Below are 15,995 nucleotides of genomic sequence, written 5' to 3'. Positions count from 1 at the left end.
ATTACGCGCCTGCTGCCTTCCTTGGATGTGGTAGCCGTCTCTCAGGCTCCCTCTCCGGAATCGAACCCCAATTCTCCGTTACCCGTTAATGCCATGGTAGGCCAATACCCTACCATCCAAAGCTGATAGGGCAGAAACTTGAATGATCCATCGCCGGCACAAGGCCATGCGATTCGCAAAGTTATCATGACTCACCACAATACCGGGGTCTCCCCCGCATTGGTTTCAATCTAATAAATACGTCCCGTCCGCCGAAGCAGTTGGGAGTCGATGCATGTATTAGCTCTAGAATTACTACGGGTATCCATGTAGTAAGGGACTATCAAATAAACTATAACTGATATAATGAGCCATTCGCAGTTTCACAGTACAAAATCGTTTATACTTAGACATGCATGGCTTAATCTTTGAGACGAGCGTATGACTACTGGCAGAATCAACCAGATTGCTATTCCCACCGAAGGAACACTAAGTGTCCTTCAGTCGCGACTCGACCTCAGTATAAAACCGAGAGCCTTGGCGCTTTTTGCAAATAGCGTAGAGTGACAGTCGCCGAAGCAACCGTCGAACGACCGGTCCGACGTAACTCCAAAGGGCTTCCCCAATGGAACGTCGAACCACTCGATCGTGTCGAAGGATCAACCTTCTCGCACTTTCAAGCGCCGACACCGAGAGGACCAAACGAGCAAAGCACACCGACCTCGACGCCCGCCTGCGAGATGCAGGGCGAACAGTCGATAGGCAACGGTCACCAGTATTCGTTGGCTCCCGGAGTAGGGCCTTCGTTGCACGCTCAGCGACCGAGACCTGGTTCTACTAGAAAACCTATCTCGACCACTGGTCGCATGCGACTTGTGCACAATAGAACCGGTCCTACGAGTAGGACCACTCTTCGCATGGCGTACCAACGCAAGAGCTTCTATCAGGTCGCGCAGACTCAGCGAACTGAGCTGGCGGTACTTCGTGGGACTGGGAGTAGTACAACTCAAACCAGTCGACCACTCCGTAGTAAGACACTGATCAGCCCCAAGCGAGACCACTGATATCGACCAGTGGACCCACCCAAGAGACTCTCGTCAGTCTACTGAACCGCTCGACTGTTCATTGCTGAACTGTCGACCGGCGGGGAGGCTGAAACTCATTCGAATTTCTGCCTCCTCCATAAGGTATGCGCGAGGCGGGGCACACCGACAAAACGACATTTGCGGTATGTCGAGTAGTCGTGATTTTTTCGACAGTATACTACGGACCTCTGACTACTCGTGACTGTTGGTCAAAAATAGCGGTGCCATTTGCGGGTTGTCACACATTTATCCAGTCCCGGAGTAGTCACACGCTTCAATCTATCCAGTAAACCCGCGTCGCACCGTTGGCAGCCCCGGGGCAGCCTCCCCAAGCTTGGCCATTTGGGGCAGCTTTCGGCCGCCGGCGCCGCGCGGCACGTCGTCGCCGCCGCCCCGCGCGCCGACGCCGCCCTCCCGGCCGCCGCCACCGCCTCCGCGGAGCCCCCCGGGACCGTCCTCGGCCGCGGACGCGCCGCGGTCGGCGTCGGCGACCGCGCTCTCGCGCTCGGGCAGCTTTCGGCTCGTCCCGGCGACGGCGCGGTCTGCACGCGGCCCCGCGGTGCACCGGGTTCCTCGGCGCCCGCTGAGGCTTTGATCCGCTCGTCGAACCCCTGGACCCGGTCACTGGCGCCGTCGCGAGCTCGCGCCGCGCCGAAATCGGTCCGCGCTCGCCGCTCCGAAAACGGGTTCCCGAGCGGGTCGGCCGCGCGCGGACCGCGGCGTCTTCGGGCTCCCGGAGCTCCAGCGCGGCGCGTAAGGGTCGGCGACGATGGGGTCGTGCTCGGACCAGAAGCTCGCGCCGAGCGGTGCCGGTCGGCCGACGTCGCGCGGCTGTCGCTCCTCCGACGGGATCGACCGACCGGCTCGGAACGGCCCGCGCGGCTGCGCGTCGGTCGCTCGGGCGTCGTCGAGCTCTTGGGCCACGCAGCCGGTCTTGGCAATGATACTCTGGAACCTCGGCGGGCGACCCGTCGGCCGCGCGGCTAGCGCGTCGCCCGCCGACCCCGTCCCGTCCGGACCGAACGATCCCGGATGCTGCCGACGACCGCCCTATCAGCGAGGGCCGGTCGCGCGTGCGCTAGAACAGCGTAACCGAACGCGCGCGCGCCTAGGCCCACTGGATGGCGAGGTTCTTGGCCTGGGCGGCCTTGCGGAGGAGGAGCGCGCCGACGGAGAGGCCGCCGAGGAGGAGAAGGAGGAGGAGCGCGTAGTTGAAGTAGTCGGCGATGAGGTCGAAGGCGCCGCTGGGCGTGTGGCGGCAGCCGAAGACGTCGACGCCCGTCGCGAGGACGAGGGACGTGGGCTCGAGCTTGGCACGCGGCGACGTCGGTGCAGGCCGGACGTGGTTGAAGCCTTCGTTGAACCAGAGCTGTGATCGACTCCGCATGCTCTCCGTGACTTGAGATCTCCCAGTGCGCCGACGCGTATCCGCTCATGGCCGGCTGGGGCTCCGCGACAACAACGACAACAGGCGGCGGCTGGGGCGCCGCGGCTGAAGCAGCTCGCTCGCACGCGAGTTCAGCGGCTTCAGGAGGCGGCTGGGGCGCCGCGAATCCAAATCCTTCGGATTCTTCTGGCTGGGGCGCTGCGCCCGCCGCGAGCGGCAGCGGCTGGGGGTCGGCTCCCGCGAGCAGCAACGGCTGGGGCGCGCGCGACGAGCCGCGCAGCGACGGCTGGGGCGCCGCCGCGCGCGCGGACCGCGGGCCGCCGGAGCGCCGGAGCGAGAATCCGCCCGCGAGCGGCTGGGCCGCGGCTGCCGCGGCGCCCGCCGCGAGCGGCTGGGGCGCTCCGGCCACGGCGAACGGCTGGGCTAGCGAGAACAGCCGCGACCAACCGCGCGCCGACGGCGGCGGCGGCTGGGGCCGCGGCGCCGACGTCCGCGACTCGGGCCGACGCGGCGGCGGCGGCGCCGGCTCCCGAGCGCCGGCGCCAGCGCCCCAGCAGCGGAGCGACGGGGCCGCGGAGTCGCGGGATCCGCCGCGGGCGCTCGGCCGCGGCCGCGAGCGGCTCACGCCGGCGTGGATGAGCGAGCCGCGGTTCCAGGCGCGGGACGCGCCGCCGCCGCCGAGCGCGCCGCCGCCGAGCGCGCCGCCGCCGAGCGCGCCGCCGCCGAGCGCACCGCAGCCGCCCGCCGCGCCGCCGCCGCCCGCCGCGCCGCCGCCGACGCGCGAGCTGGAGCTCTCGGTGCGGAACGCGGGCGCGGGGCTGCCGGAGCCCATCGGCCGCGTCGCCGCGGTGAGCCTCTACGGCGACGCCCTGCTGCCGGACCGCCTCGTCCTGCTGATGGCGGCGCGGACGCGCGACCGGGGCGCGCTGGAAGGCCAGGACCTGGGCGACGCGTGCGTGGTGGCCGCGACGGGCCTGCTCCGGGGCGACGACGCGTCGCGCGCGCGGCTCCGGCGGCTCTGCGGGGCCCTCCGCGGCGACGCGTCCAAGGGGGCCAAGGCCCTCGTGCTGCGCCTCGACGAGACCCGGGTCCTCGCCGTCGTCCCGGACCCGCTCGGCATCTCGCTCGAGGCCGAGGAGGTCGGCTTCGTCGTCTACGCGGGCGCCGGCGCCGCGCGGCTCCTCGAGGCGCCCAAGGCCAAGGCCAAGGCCCGGCCGGCGCGCCAGCGGTCCGAGTCGTCGGTCTCCCGGCGCTACTCCGAGGACGCGGCCGAGCCGGCCGCGCCCGAGCCGGCGCCCGAGCCGCCCGCGCCCGAGCCGCCCGCGCCCGAGCCGCTCGCCGAGCCGAAACCGCGAGGCCCGGTCGTCACGGTCTTCGGGCCCGCGCCCGCCGAGGCGCCGGCGCCGGCGGCCGCGCCCGACGAGGAGACGGCGAACGACGCGCCGGCGCACGTCCCGCCGTCGGTGTCCACGGACGAGCTGCTGTCGCGCGTCTGGGCGCGGTCGTCGTCGCTCGTCGCCGACGAGGCCGAGGGCGAGGCCGAGGCCAAGGGCGAGGAGGCGCCGGAGCCCGAGCCGGCGCCGCCGGTCGCCGTCGCGGACGCCGCGCCGCCGCCGCGGCCCGCCTGGGCGTCGCCGATCCCGGGCGACGGCGAGTCGACGCGCGCGGCGGTCGTCGACGCGTGCGGCCGCGACGACGAGACCATCATGCTCGCGCTCAAGGCGTGCTACCTCGTGCGCAAGGAGTCCATGGGTTGGGCCCGGGCCTGCCTGCCCACGATCAAGGCCTTCCTCGCGCTGCCGTCGGCCGAGGTCCGGGCCGAGGCGCGCGCGCTGCTCGACTCGTGGAAGCCGCCGCCGGCCGCCGCGCCGCCGTCGTCGCCCAAGGCCAAGCCGCCGACGCCCAAGGCCAAGCCGTCGACGCCCAAGGCCAAGGCCAAGGCGCCGGCGACCAAGCAGCCGCCGACGCCGCCGGCGCCGAAGCCGCCGACGCCCGAGCCGGCCGTGCAGGAGAAGCCCGTCGCCCGCCGCGAGCGCAGCGCGTCGCTGCTGAGCAACTGCAGCAGCCTCGCGGAGAAGGAGGCGCTCGCGACGTCCCAGATCCTGCGCCTCCCGTCGCCGGCGCCCGCGGCGGCGCCCGACGTCGTCGAGGGCAAGGTGACGAAAGCCATGATCGACGACGGCGCCTACTCCGTGCGCGAGGCCGAGGCGGTCTTCGCGGTCGGCGAGCGCGTCGAGGCGCGCTTCGAGCGGGGCGCCGAGTGGTACCCCGGCGTGATCGCGGCCGCCGGCGGCGGCCTCTACGACATCGCCTACGACGACGGCGACTGCGAGACCGGCGTCAAGGCCACGTACATCAGCCTCGTCGCCGAGGCGGCCCCGGCGCCCGTCGCAGCCGCGGCGCCCGTCGCGGCGCCGGCGCCCGTCGCGGTACCGGCGCCCGTCGCGGCCCCGGCGCCCGTCGCGGCGCCCGGGAAGCCGCGGCCGAAGCGCAAGGCCGCCGCGCTCAACGCCGCGCCGCCGAGCCTCGCCGCGCCGCGGCCCAAGCGCGGCAAGGTCGACGACTCCTCGCTCGTCGGCCGCCGCGTCCGCGCGGGCGGCTGTTTCACCCACGACCTCAACCCCACGCCCTACGACGGCGAGGTCGAGAGCCACGACGCGGCGACGAACACCTACGTCGTCTACTGGCCCGCCGACGACAGCGAGACGGTCTACACGGAGCGCCAGCTCCGCAGGGTCCTCGTCTGACCTGTATAATAAGCAAGCATGCCTGTGTTACATCGCGCCTGTGTTACCGCGCGAGCTCGATGTCCAGCAGCGGCGGCAGGCCGGACATGTCCGCCGGCGCCGGGGGCATGCCGAAGATGCCGAAGAGCCCGAGCTGCGCCAGGGAAAAGGCCAGGCCCGCGACGTTGGGCCCCCAGACGTAGAGGTCGTCGATGTCGCGGCCGTAGAGCGTCCAGAGCAGCGAGCACGCCGCGGACGCGAGCGTCACGCTCGGCGCCATGGACGCGGTGGACCGCGTCGAGAGGACCCGTTTGATCGTCGACAGCGGGCTCGCGAACATGGCGACGCAGGCGCCGACGCCGACGCGGCCGACGAGCTCGAGCAGGCCCGCGTCCCACGCGGCGAGGTCGCCGCCGGCGGGCGCGGCCTTGTCGACGCCGCGCCACATGGCGCCGCGCGCCGCGAACAGGAGGCAGGCGAAGCCGCCGACGACGCCCGTGCGCAGGCGCCGCGCGTGGAGCTGGAGCGGCGGCTTCGCGTGCCTCGCGAAGACGCCGAGGCAGTAGACGCCCGACGCGCTCCCGACGGCGTTCGACGCGACGAGGGGCACCCAGTCGCGCACGATGATCCCGTAGACGACCCAGATGCTGCAGTTGAGCGCGATGGCGCCGAAGGGCACGGGCGTCAGCGCGCCGACGTTCCTCTCGCGCGTGATCTTTCGCGCCGCCTCGAGCGGCGTGAAGAAGACGGCGAGCGCGGCACAGGTCGCGCCGAGCTTCAGGAACTCGCGCAGCATTGGTTTCGCGTGTTTACGCGGCGCGCCGGCGGGTCGCGGACGACGGGTCGCAGACGACGGACCGCGACGAGGCGCACGGCGGCCGCGCGCGTCGCGATGGGCTGCCTCGCGGCATCATGGGCTGCTCTCTCGCTGCTCGCCGAAACATTCCACAGACATGCACAGCACTGTGCAGTGGCGCGCTGGGAGGGCTATGGAGATGCGAAACTGAGTGCTGTCTCACACACCGATCGATAGCGGTTGAGACGCGCAACACGCGATACTGGGGATACTGATGCTCGAGTACGCGACGCCGCGGCGCTTGCTGGTCTGCGGCAAGAACGGCGCCTTGGTGCGCGAGGACATCGATCCGAACAGCGACTCGCAGATCGTCGCGACGCTCGAGCGCTTCGAGGCCGCCGTCGCCGTCGGCGAGCTGCGCGTCGGCGGCAAGACGCGGCTCCAGCTGACGTCGCCCGTCAGCGGCTGGGCGAGCGCCTCCGTCTTCGTCGAACGGGAGGACGTGATCACGCGCGACGACTGGGCGGCGACGCGGCGCCGCGCCGAGGCGCTCAGCGCCGCGGGCCGCCACGGGCCCTGCGAGGTCCTGTCGACGGCCCCGCTCGCCTTCTGCGTCCGCGACTTCGCCACGGGCGCCGAGTGCGATCGGATCATAGCGGAGGCGACGCCGAGGCTGTCGGCCGCGCTCGTCGCCGGCGACGGCGCGGGCGAGCAGGCGGGCTCCTCGCGGAGCGCGCAGGTCGCGTGGGTGCCGCGGTCGCCGGACGACCCCTGGCTCGCGCGCCGCGTCGCCGAGCTCATCGACGTGCCCCTGTCGCACGCGGAGTCGCTCCAAGTCGTGAAATACGGCGCCGGCGGCGAATACAAGCCGCATTTCGACGCGTTTCCGCTCGACGCGGCGCGCGGGCGCCGGGCCGCCGTGCGCGGGCGCACCTACGCGGGGCAGAGGCGCGTGACGGCGATCTTGTACTTGAACGACGTCGAAAAGGGCGGCGGCACGGCCTTCCACTCGGAGACGCCCGCGGAGTTCGTCGTGCGGCCGCGGCGCGGGTCGCTCTTCGTCTTCTACAACTGCTACGAGGACAGCACGGACCGCCACCCCATGTCGCTCCACGCGGGCCTGCCCGTGGCGCCGGGCGGCACGAAGTGGATCGCGAACATCTGGTGGCGGTCGTCGCCCTACCAGAAGACGTCGGACGTCGCGGCTCCGAGCCGGGACGGGGGGTAATTTTGAACTATGTTAAAAAGGGCTGCGGCGGTGTTGATTCGCCGGAAGTTGGCCCCGGGGCTCGGCGCGGGTTCCGACAGCGGACTTGGTGCCGTCGGCGAACCCGCGCGGGAGGACGTCGTGGCGTCGACGTTCCCGGGAGGTCGTGTCGGGGGGGTCTTGGATCCGACTCGGGGGTTGGTGTTGTTGTTTGGGAGACGGTCGCGGCGCGTCGATGCTCGACGACTGCCAAGGGGACCGTCTAGACGGCGGCGACGTGCGTCGCGCCGGGCTCCGTCACGCAGCGGGGCGCGATGGGCACGTAGGGCGCCGCGGCGCGCGGGGGCTGCGCCGCGGCCGCGGACGGGTCGGCGAAGGGGTCCATCGGGCCCTGGTGTTGCCGGGGCGTGACCGACGGCGTCTCGACGACGTGCGTCTTCGCGAAGAGCTCCTGGATGAAGGAGTCGCGCTCCTTGAGGAGGCCCTCGAGCGTGTCGACGCGCTGCTGGAGGCGGAGCACCTCGCACTTGGGCGGCGCGGGCGCCGGCGCCGGGAAGGCCGCCGGCGCGTCGTCCTCGGACTCGGCCTGGGAGACGACGCGCGCGGCGAGGAAGTGCGCGGCCGGCGGCGCGGCGGGCTTGTGGACGACGGCGTCGGGCGACCAGGGCGCCGTCGCGGGCCACGCGCGGCCGATGTCGGCGGAGAAGCGGCGGTCCGCCGGCGTGTCCGGCGGGTTCACCGTCACGGGCACGGCGGCGGGGCGGATCGTGACGTCCGCGGGCAGCGACTTGCGCGCGTCGTCGCCGAAGGACGGCCGCGCGTTGTGCGAGTTCCGGCCGAGGCCGGAGGGCGTCGCCTTGCCCGCCGGCGACGGCACGGAGGCGATGGCCGCCGTGAGCGCGGCGAGGCCGTCGCCGGGGAAGCCGGCGGCGCCGCCGACGGGGCCCACGGACGGCCGCGCCTCGTCCGCCGGCGCGGCCATCTCGCGGAGCGAGAGCGCGGCCGCGTGCTCGTCGTCGACGGACGGCAGGCGCGGCCGCTTCGTCGGCTGCTCCTCCGCGGGCTCGCCGTTGCTCGACGACGTCGAGAGGTGCTCCATGCGCTTGATCTGGCAGAGCAGGTCCCGCCGGTTGCGCACGAAGAACGCGTGGCTGAACTCGCTCCAGCCGCACTGGCCGTTGGCCGCGGAGAGCTTGCGGCGGCGCGTCTTGCGGAAGCCGTCTGCGGAGGGGAAGAGAGGGGTGAGCGTTCGCGCGTTTCCGAACGAGCTTCCGGAGATTCGAAGGCCGCCGCCGCGCCGCGGGGCGATGATGGGCTTTGCGAGGCGTGGGATGGCTTTTCGAGGGGGTATGGGATCGAGGGCGAAGGGCGCGGACGGGCGCGGCGAGGGTGATCGGCGCGTACGAGACGGTCGCGGCGAGAGCGGAAGGCGTCGCGGTACGAACGCGTCGAGCGCGAAAGGCGAAAGGGGTCGACGGAACGGACGCGGGCGCGCGCAGCAGCTGAGCTGGCGGCAGAAGGACCGGAAGTTCGTGTGCGAGAAGAAGTTCGGGAGTACTTGGTGCGTGATCGCCTCGTCGTTGACGAGGAAGGAGAGGCCGTCCGGCGTCCAGCCGCCCACCTCGGGCGGGCAGGACTCGACGAGGTTCGAGAGCTTCGTGAGGAAGGGCGCCACGCGCTTCTGCGCGTCGCCGTCCGGCGCCGCCTCCATCGTGGACGACCGGCGGCGGCGCGGGGGCGCGCGCTTGAGCTCGACGGACATTTTGTCGTTGGGCGAGAGACCTGCGCGCGTCGGTGGTGTTAGAGCGCGCGGCTTTCGACGGCGCGTCGTCGTCGCGCGCGCGCGCGACCGCGACGGACGCCGCGTGCGCGCTGCTTACCGCGAGAGCGTAAACGACCGCTCTCAATTGCAAAAGCGACGGTGCTGCGTATTGCCTGCCAACCGCCGGAGAGCGCGGCTCAACTTCTCAAATTTCGCCAGGGGTCGTTTTTTTGCCACACTTAAATAATTTAATTACCACCGTAGGGGGCCCTGCACAACGGTGCGTGCCGCGGTCCCCGGCCACGTCCCCGGCCCGTGCCCGGGCCGTGCCCGGGGCCCCGTGCCGGGCCCGTGCCGGGCCTCCCCGGCCCGTGCCCGGCCCGTGCCCGGGGGCCCGTGCCGAGTGCCGTGCCGCGTGCCGGGCCCGTGCCGGGCCGCGTGCCCGGAGCGCATTTACCGTGCCGGAACCCCCGTGCCCGCCGTCCCCGGCCCCCGTCCCGGGGGCGGACCGTCGTGCAGGGGCCCGTCACCGTGACACTTAGTTGGCTGATGGAGAAGCTTAGAAAGTGACATACCTACTTACGCCAGCAGCGCCTCCACGCGCAGCGCCGCGTCCCGCACCTCGAGGTCCCCCCCGCGCAGCAGGCCGTCCTTCGCGCGGCGCGCGAGCGCCGCCAGCGCGCCGTCGGCCCGGAGCGACGCGTCGCGGAGCGCGTACGCGAGCGCCAACGCCGCGCACTTGGGCAGGGGCGTCGCGTCGCCGACGGCGCCGGCGACGGCGGCGTCGACGGCCGCGTAGGCCCGCGCGCGGACGCGCGGCCGGTCCCGGAGCAGGCCCGCGGCCGCCGCCGCCGCGGGCCCGAGGCCCTCGCCCGCGGACCGCTCCGCCGCCGCGAGGCGCCGCAGGGCGAGCGCGGCGACCCGCGCCGCGAGCGCGTCGTCGAGCGACGCCTCCGGCAGCGCGCGGCAGAGCGACACGCAGAGGTACTCGACGCGCGCCTGCCGCGACCGCCGCGCGGCCGCGTCGTCGCCGCCCGGCCGCGCCAGCGCGCCGTCGACCATCGTCGCCAGCGCGGCGACGAGGGGCCCCGCGTCGGCCTCGGCGACGCTCGCCGCCGCGTCGCGCGCGGCGAGGAACGCGGCCGCCGCGGCGTCGCCGTCCCGCAGCGCCGCGGCGCTCCGCTCGAGCAGCGCCGCGGCGCCCCGCGCGAGGCACGCGCCGGCGCCGCCATCCTCGTCCCGCGCCGCGCGCGCCGTCAGCGCGTCGAGGAGCGCGCGCGCCGCCGCGGGCGTCGCGGCCGCGGCCGCCGCCGCCGCGTCGACGACGTCGTCGCCGAGCGGCAGCGGCAGGTGGTAGAGCAGCGCGCCGGCCGCGGGCCAGCTCGACGGCGAAGCTACGACGCCGACGAGATGCCGCGCGACGGCGGCGGGCACCGCCGAGTGCGCCGGCGACCGGCGCACCGCGTCGACGACCGCGCGGAGCGCGCGGCCGTCCTTGGCGCCGCCGGCGCCGACGAGCGCCGCGAGGGACCCGGCCCAGCCCGCCAGCGCCGCGTCGTCGCCGCGGTCGACGCCCGGCGCCAGGTCCCGCGCCGCCGCCGCCGCGAGGTCCGCCAGCAGCTGGGGATCCCGGCCGCCGTCGACGCCCGCGGCCGCGAGCAATCGTCGCCTCGCGTCGCCCGAGACGCCCGTGAGCAGCAGCCGCCGCACGACGCCGCGGCCGCCGGCCTGGTGCTTCTTCAATAACTCGAGCGCCGGCCCGACGGCCTTGCCCGCGAGGCCCGCGTCGACGGCGCAGGACAGGAGCGCCGCGTCCGCGCGCTCCGCGACGCCCTGGGCGAGCTGCGACGCCGCGCGGTCGCCCAGGCGCAGCGGCGCCGCTTTCGCGAGCAACTCGCGCGTCGCGCCGAACAGGTCCGGCCGGCGCCGCGCGAGGCAGCACAGGGGCTCGAGCTCCTCGAGCGCGAGAGACGCCGCGGCCGTCGTCGCGCCGGTCGCCTCCGCGCGGCGCACCGCGTCCGCGGCGAGCTCGGCGACGCGGCCCGCGAGCTCCCGCCGCGCGCTCGCGGCGTCCTCGACGCGCGCGGCGGCCTCGCCGTCCGCGACCGTCGCGGTCGCCGCCGCCGCCGCCTCGCGCCGCCGCCAGTCGCCGGGCCGCGCGCGACGGACGTCCCGCAGCAGCACGACGCCGCGGTGCCCCGGGATCGCGTCGTCGCCCTCCGCCACGTCGTCGACGTCCAAGACGTCGTCCTCGGGCGCGAAGGAGAAGCGCCGCCCGCGCTTCCTCGCCGGCGCGTCGGCCAGGAAGAGCGCGGCGACGACGCGGAGCAGCGTCGGCCGGTACGCGGACTTGCCCGCCTCGTGGTCCCGGGGCGCGGGCGCGACGCGCGCGGCGTTGGCCAGCGGCGTCAGCAACGGGCCGAGCAGGTTCGCCGCGACGGCCCGGCGCAGGTCGTCGTCGCCGTGGTCGACGAGGAAGCTCTCGAGCGCCTCCGCGGCGTCCGCGCGGCAGCCGCCGTCGAAGGACGACAGCGCCGCGCCGAGGCGCGCGGCGAGGAGCGGCGCCGCGGCCCGCACCGCCGCGCGCCGCGTCGACGCCTGCGCGTCGTCCAGCGCCGCGTTGCCCGGCGCGTCGCGCGCGACCGCGGGCACGAGGCCCGCCTGGAGCAGGCGCAGCGCGTGCCGGCGGCAGGGCCGGTGCGCGTCGCCGAGCAGCCGCGCGGCGCCGTCCAGGAGCGGGCCGAAGAGGCGCCAGGCCTCGTCGGCGTGCGCGGCGCAGATGTCCGCGAGGCCCTCGGCGGCGGCCGCGCGCGCCTTGTCGTTGTGGTGCCCGAGCTGGCCGAGGTGCTCCTCGCACGTGAGGCCCCGCTTGCTCGTCTTCGCGCCGTCCTTCTTCTGCCGCGCGATGCTCTGCTCGCCGATGCTCAGCTGGCGCGTCTGGAAGGACGCGTCCGTCTCGCCGACGCGGCGCTTGACCTTGCGCCCGACCTTGGCCTTGGGGTTCGAGAAGTCGGCGCTCCCGGCCTTCTTCTTCTGGTTCAGGAACGCGCCGGACTTCTTGCCCTTCGCCATGGTGCGCGGCGGGCTTCGGCGCGTCGAGCTGCCTCCCACGGGCTTCGGCGCGTCGAGCTGCCTCCCACCTCGCAAAGCTCTCGCTGAGTGCATCGCTGGCTTCGTCTGCTTTGTTGAACGCAGGCCAGCACGATGGTGATGTTTTGAGCGGCTGCCCAGCCTTGTTTTGATCGCGTCGGCCGGCACGATGGTGATGTTTTGAGCGGCTGCCCATCTTGTTTTGATCGCGTCGGCCCGCCCCCGCCTTGCGGACGTCGAGAATGTTAGCGCCCGCGTATCGCCGTCAAGGGCTAAACATCATGTCGCGGCTGAGGGCTGAGGGCTGGAGCTCAAGCGACGATGAAAACGCCGTCGAGGATGATGACATTTTCGTTGCGACTCGCCATGCGATGTGTACGGGTGACATAGACCCTCTCATGCGTCACATCGTAGCAGGCGCCGACGTGAACGAAATCGAACGCCCCGGGGAGGACGACTTCTTCGGGCGCACCGCTCTGCACATCGCGTGCGGAGGAGCACACGTCCGCTTCTCTTGGGTGGCAGTGGACACCTTGCTTGAGCATGGAGCTCACACGGAAGCGAGAAACTACGCGCAGGAGACGCCGCTCCATTGCGCCGCCGCGGGCAGCAAACCGCGCAACGTCCGGCGTCTGCTCGAATCGGGCGCGGACGTACGCGCGAGGAGCCGACGCGGGAACACGCCACTCCACAAGGCGGTCGCGGTCAATTCTCGAGCGTGCGTCGATGCACTCATCGCCGAGGGCGCCGACGTCAACGCGTCGAACGAGAGAGGGAAGACGCCTCTCTTCTTCGCGATTCATTACGGCAAGCTCGACCTGGCCCGGCTGCTGCTCCGCATCGGCGATGACCGCGCCGTATTCCACGCCAAGCCACGAGGCCGGAAAGTGAGCGCTCTCGTGGATCGCGTCGTGGCCGCCGGTGGCTGGAGAAGCCGCCGCGTCCTCGCCGGCATCGTCGGCAAAATCGCGCCCCTGCTCGACGACACCGCGGGCGTCGTCGCCGACTTCTGGGCGCCCGCGGGGGGCTCCCTTAACGGCGTGTGAATGGACTTGGAGGATCCAGCTTGCGGCGCTGCACGCGCTGCGAGGTTCGAGACGAATCGGGTTGAAGACAAAGTTGAACATGTTTGACATTCTTAAAAACCAGTTGCACGCGATGGCTCGTGCGTTCTCGTTGTTGCTCGCCACCGTAGCGCACGCGCTCGTCGCGCCGCGTCGCACCGCGCCACTGGTCGCGCCGCGACGCGCCGTGAAGCAGGCGCCGGAGTTGTCGCTTCTCGGGGCGGCGGCCCTGGGCGTCACCGCCGGCAACATCGCGCAGCTCGCGCTCCCGCCGATGGGCTCTCTCGCCGTGGGCGTCGCCAACATCGCCGGCTACCACCTCATCATGCGCAAGAGCGAGGCGGAGGGCGCCCCGAGCTGGCGCAAGTCGCAGGGGGAGACGCGCGTCGAGTGGGCGCGCCACGTCTTCGAGACCGAGGAGTGGACCTACGCGATCCAGACGCTGCGCAACGCGATCACGACGAACGCGTTCCTCGCCTCGACGGTGCTCACGCTGAGCGGCCTGTCCATCGGCTCGCTCTGGAAGACGGTCGTCGCGACCATCGGCCTCGGGTTCTGGCGAACGCCGGAGTTCTGGCAGCTCGCGTCGGCCGGCTCCTGCCTCCTGCTCTCGGCCTACAGCTTCAGCCAGTCCGCGCGCCTCATGGTGCACGCCGGCTTCATGTTCCCCGTCGCCGCGCGCGGGGGCGCGGTGTCCCCGGCCGCCGTCGAGGCCGTCATGGTCCGGAGCCACGTGCTCCAGTGGGGCGGCTGGCGCTGGCTCTACCTCGGCGCCTGGGTGGCCACGTGGGTCCTCGGCGGCGAGTACGTCGCCTGCGCGAGCTCCTTCGCGCTGACCTTCCTCCTCATGACCGAGGACCGCAAGCCCCCCGAGGCCGTCGGGTTGTAAGCACGGATGAAGCGACTCGGGGTGGGGGGATAGCGCGAACTTCGAACGAACGAACGCTTTGAAGCCGGAAAGCGCCCAGCTGGCTCGTCGACCGCGTCGCCGAGGCACAGACTAAAAGACGATGCGAGTTAGACGCCCCCCGGCGGCGGCGGCGACCGGCGGTGCGCGCCCGGCGGCGGCGGCGGGACGAGCTCCGCGCAGGGCGCGTCGCCGCCGACCTGGACCGGGAGCGAGTCCCTGGCGATGCTGCGGAACAGGTTCGTGAAGTCGCTGTGGATCTGGATCTGCGACGCGACGTGCTCCGGCAGCACGGAGACGAGCGCGCGGCGGAAGACGCGCGCGATCGTCGACTGGCAGTTGATGACGTGGAGCTGCCCCACGATGTAGGGGTAGTAGTTGAGGAAGACGGACACGGACTGGATGACGGCGGGGATGAGCGTCGGCATCATGACGGAGCCGAGCGTGCAGCCGGCCATGTCCGTGATCGCGCAGAGCCGCGTGATCTCGCCCCAGCCCTCGCGGAGCAGCGGCGGGTCGCGGACGTCCTCGCCGTTCTTCCGCCGCTCGTCGAAGCGCCGCTTCGCGTCGGCCAGCACGACGGCCTCGCGCGCCAGCGAGATCTTCTCCATCTGCGACGCGTTGTACTCCGCCGCGAACGTCACGAACTCGACGAGCTGCGCGGTGCCGAGGCCGCAGAGGTGGCGCTTCAGGTCCGCCGCGGGCCAGTGGAAGGCCTGGTAGCAGGTCACGGCGTTGCCCATCTTGTCGTAGTAGGCGTCGGAGCACTGGAGCAGCCGGATGCAGTCGAGCATGACGTCGCCGTGGGGCCACTTGGCCGGGTGGGGCCCGATCGACGGCACGAGGCGCCGCATCGCGTCCGCGCCCGTCGCCTCGCGCCAGCGCAGGTACTCGGCGACCTTGGCGACGGCCTTGTCCTCGTCGCGCTCTGGGTCCATGCGGAAGACGCGCAGCAGGCGCCGGTCCCCGTAGACGTCGACGTACGGCGGCGCGCGCGCGAACTGGTCCCGGAACTCGTCGCGGCACCGCCGGAGGAAGCGCCGCTCGCGGACGGGCCAGCGGCTCGGCAGCTTCGCCTCGACCATCCAGGGCTCCTCGACGTCGACGAGCGACGGGGGCAGGTCCGGCAGCGGCAGCGGCGGCGCGCGCTCGGGCCGCCCGTTCCAGCACGCCGCGAGCTCCGACGGCGGCGTCGCGGCCGCCGGCGGCGCCGCGGCGGGCGGCGCCGGCCGCAGGAGCGCGGGCAGGTAGCGCGGGAGGCACCACCAGCGGCAGGCCGCGCCGACGATGAGCGCCCAGCAGGCCGCGCGGACCGCGTCGACGCCGAGCCTCGCCGCGGCCGCGGCGGCCGCCGCCGCGACGGCGACGGACGCGGCGTCGGCGGCGCGCGTCCGCGGCGGCGGCGACGCGGCGACGCGCGCGGGCGGCGGCGCCTGCGCCGCCGCCGCCGTGTCGTCGGCGGCGCGCCGCCGCGACTCCGACGTGCAGTTCAGCAGCGGCCCGCCCGGCGGCTTCTTGCCCGACGCCACGCGCCGCGGCTTGTTCGTCGCCAGGTACGCGTCGCTGCCGAGCAGCTGCGCCGCGCGGGCCTTGCGGCCTGCCGCCTTCGGCGGCATGGCCAGCGGCGCGGCCTCGGTGTTGCGGCTCAGTCCTCGAGGCCTCGTCGACGCGTCGCGACCGCGGCGGCACCATGAAGATGCTGCACGCAACGGTGCCGCAGCATCCCATTCTTCGTGGCCAAGGTCCAGATGGGCAGCCCCCTCCCCCCTCCCACCAATGGGCGGTCGACGACGCGGCGACAATCTCGGCGAGACGCGATGTAGCGTGAACATGAGCAAGGAGGAGATGGACGCGGCGCTCAACGGCGGCTTCGAGTCGGGCAGCGAGTCCGGGTCCTCGGACGACGAAGGCTTCGAGGGCGTGGAGAACCCGCTGCAGCAGGGCGACGGCGGCGGCCGCTTCTCGCCCCTGGGCGTCGACGGCGGCGGCTCG

The 15,995-nt window shown here is 72.9% G+C and overlaps 5 protein-coding genes across 5 annotated transcripts; 3 read left to right on the top strand and 2 right to left on the bottom strand.

Moving 5' to 3' along the window:
- Nucleotides 1-3,086: 3,086 nt before the first annotated feature.
- AURANDRAFT_61448 (hypothetical protein) lies at nt 3,087-5,198 on the top strand (the record flags this gene model as incomplete). The annotated part of the gene is made up of 1 exon (XM_009035009.1): nt 3,087-5,198. One exon carries the CDS (start codon nt 3,087-3,089, stop codon nt 5,196-5,198), a length of 2,112 nt encoding a protein of 703 aa, XP_009033257.1.
- A 43-nt stretch (nt 5,199-5,241) lies between these two features.
- Nucleotides 5,242-5,973, bottom strand: AURANDRAFT_19920 (hypothetical protein; the record flags this gene model as incomplete). Its single annotated transcript, XM_009034956.1, has 1 exon — nt 5,242-5,973. The coding sequence occupies one exon, from the start codon at nt 5,971-5,973 to the stop codon at nt 5,242-5,244; it is 732 nt and encodes a 243-aa protein (XP_009033204.1).
- Nucleotides 5,974-6,247: 274 nt separating this feature from the next.
- Nucleotides 6,248-7,201, top strand: AURANDRAFT_61447 (hypothetical protein; the record flags this gene model as incomplete). The annotated part of the gene is made up of 1 exon (XM_009035010.1): nt 6,248-7,201. The coding sequence occupies one exon, from the start codon at nt 6,248-6,250 to the stop codon at nt 7,199-7,201; it is 954 nt and encodes a 317-aa protein (XP_009033258.1).
- Nucleotides 7,202-7,442: 241 nt separating this feature from the next.
- Nucleotides 7,443-12,014, bottom strand: AURANDRAFT_61446 (hypothetical protein; the record flags this gene model as incomplete). Its single annotated transcript, XM_009034955.1, has 5 exons — nt 7,443-8,401; nt 8,666-8,962; nt 9,061-9,115; nt 9,452-9,488; nt 9,526-12,014. 5 exons carry the CDS (start codon nt 12,012-12,014, stop codon nt 7,443-7,445), a joined length of 3,837 nt encoding a protein of 1,278 aa, XP_009033203.1.
- A 431-nt stretch (nt 12,015-12,445) lies between these two features.
- On the top strand, nt 12,446-12,901 carry AURANDRAFT_6360 (hypothetical protein; the record flags this gene model as incomplete). The annotated part of the gene is made up of 1 exon (XM_009034619.1): nt 12,446-12,901. A coding segment is annotated over one exon (456 nt), but the record flags the coding sequence as incomplete, so codon positions are not given.
- Nucleotides 12,902-15,995: the final 3,094 nt, after the last annotated feature.

This window comes from Aureococcus anophagefferens (genome assembly GCF_000186865.1).
Source record: "Aureococcus anophagefferens unplaced genomic scaffold AURANscaffold_2, whole genome shotgun sequence".
In the NCBI taxonomy this organism is placed as follows: domain Eukaryota; class Pelagophyceae; order Pelagomonadales; family Pelagomonadaceae; genus Aureococcus; species Aureococcus anophagefferens.
The sequence above is the reverse complement of the archived record's forward strand: the minus strand, read 5'-3'. Positions and strand labels throughout refer to the sequence as shown.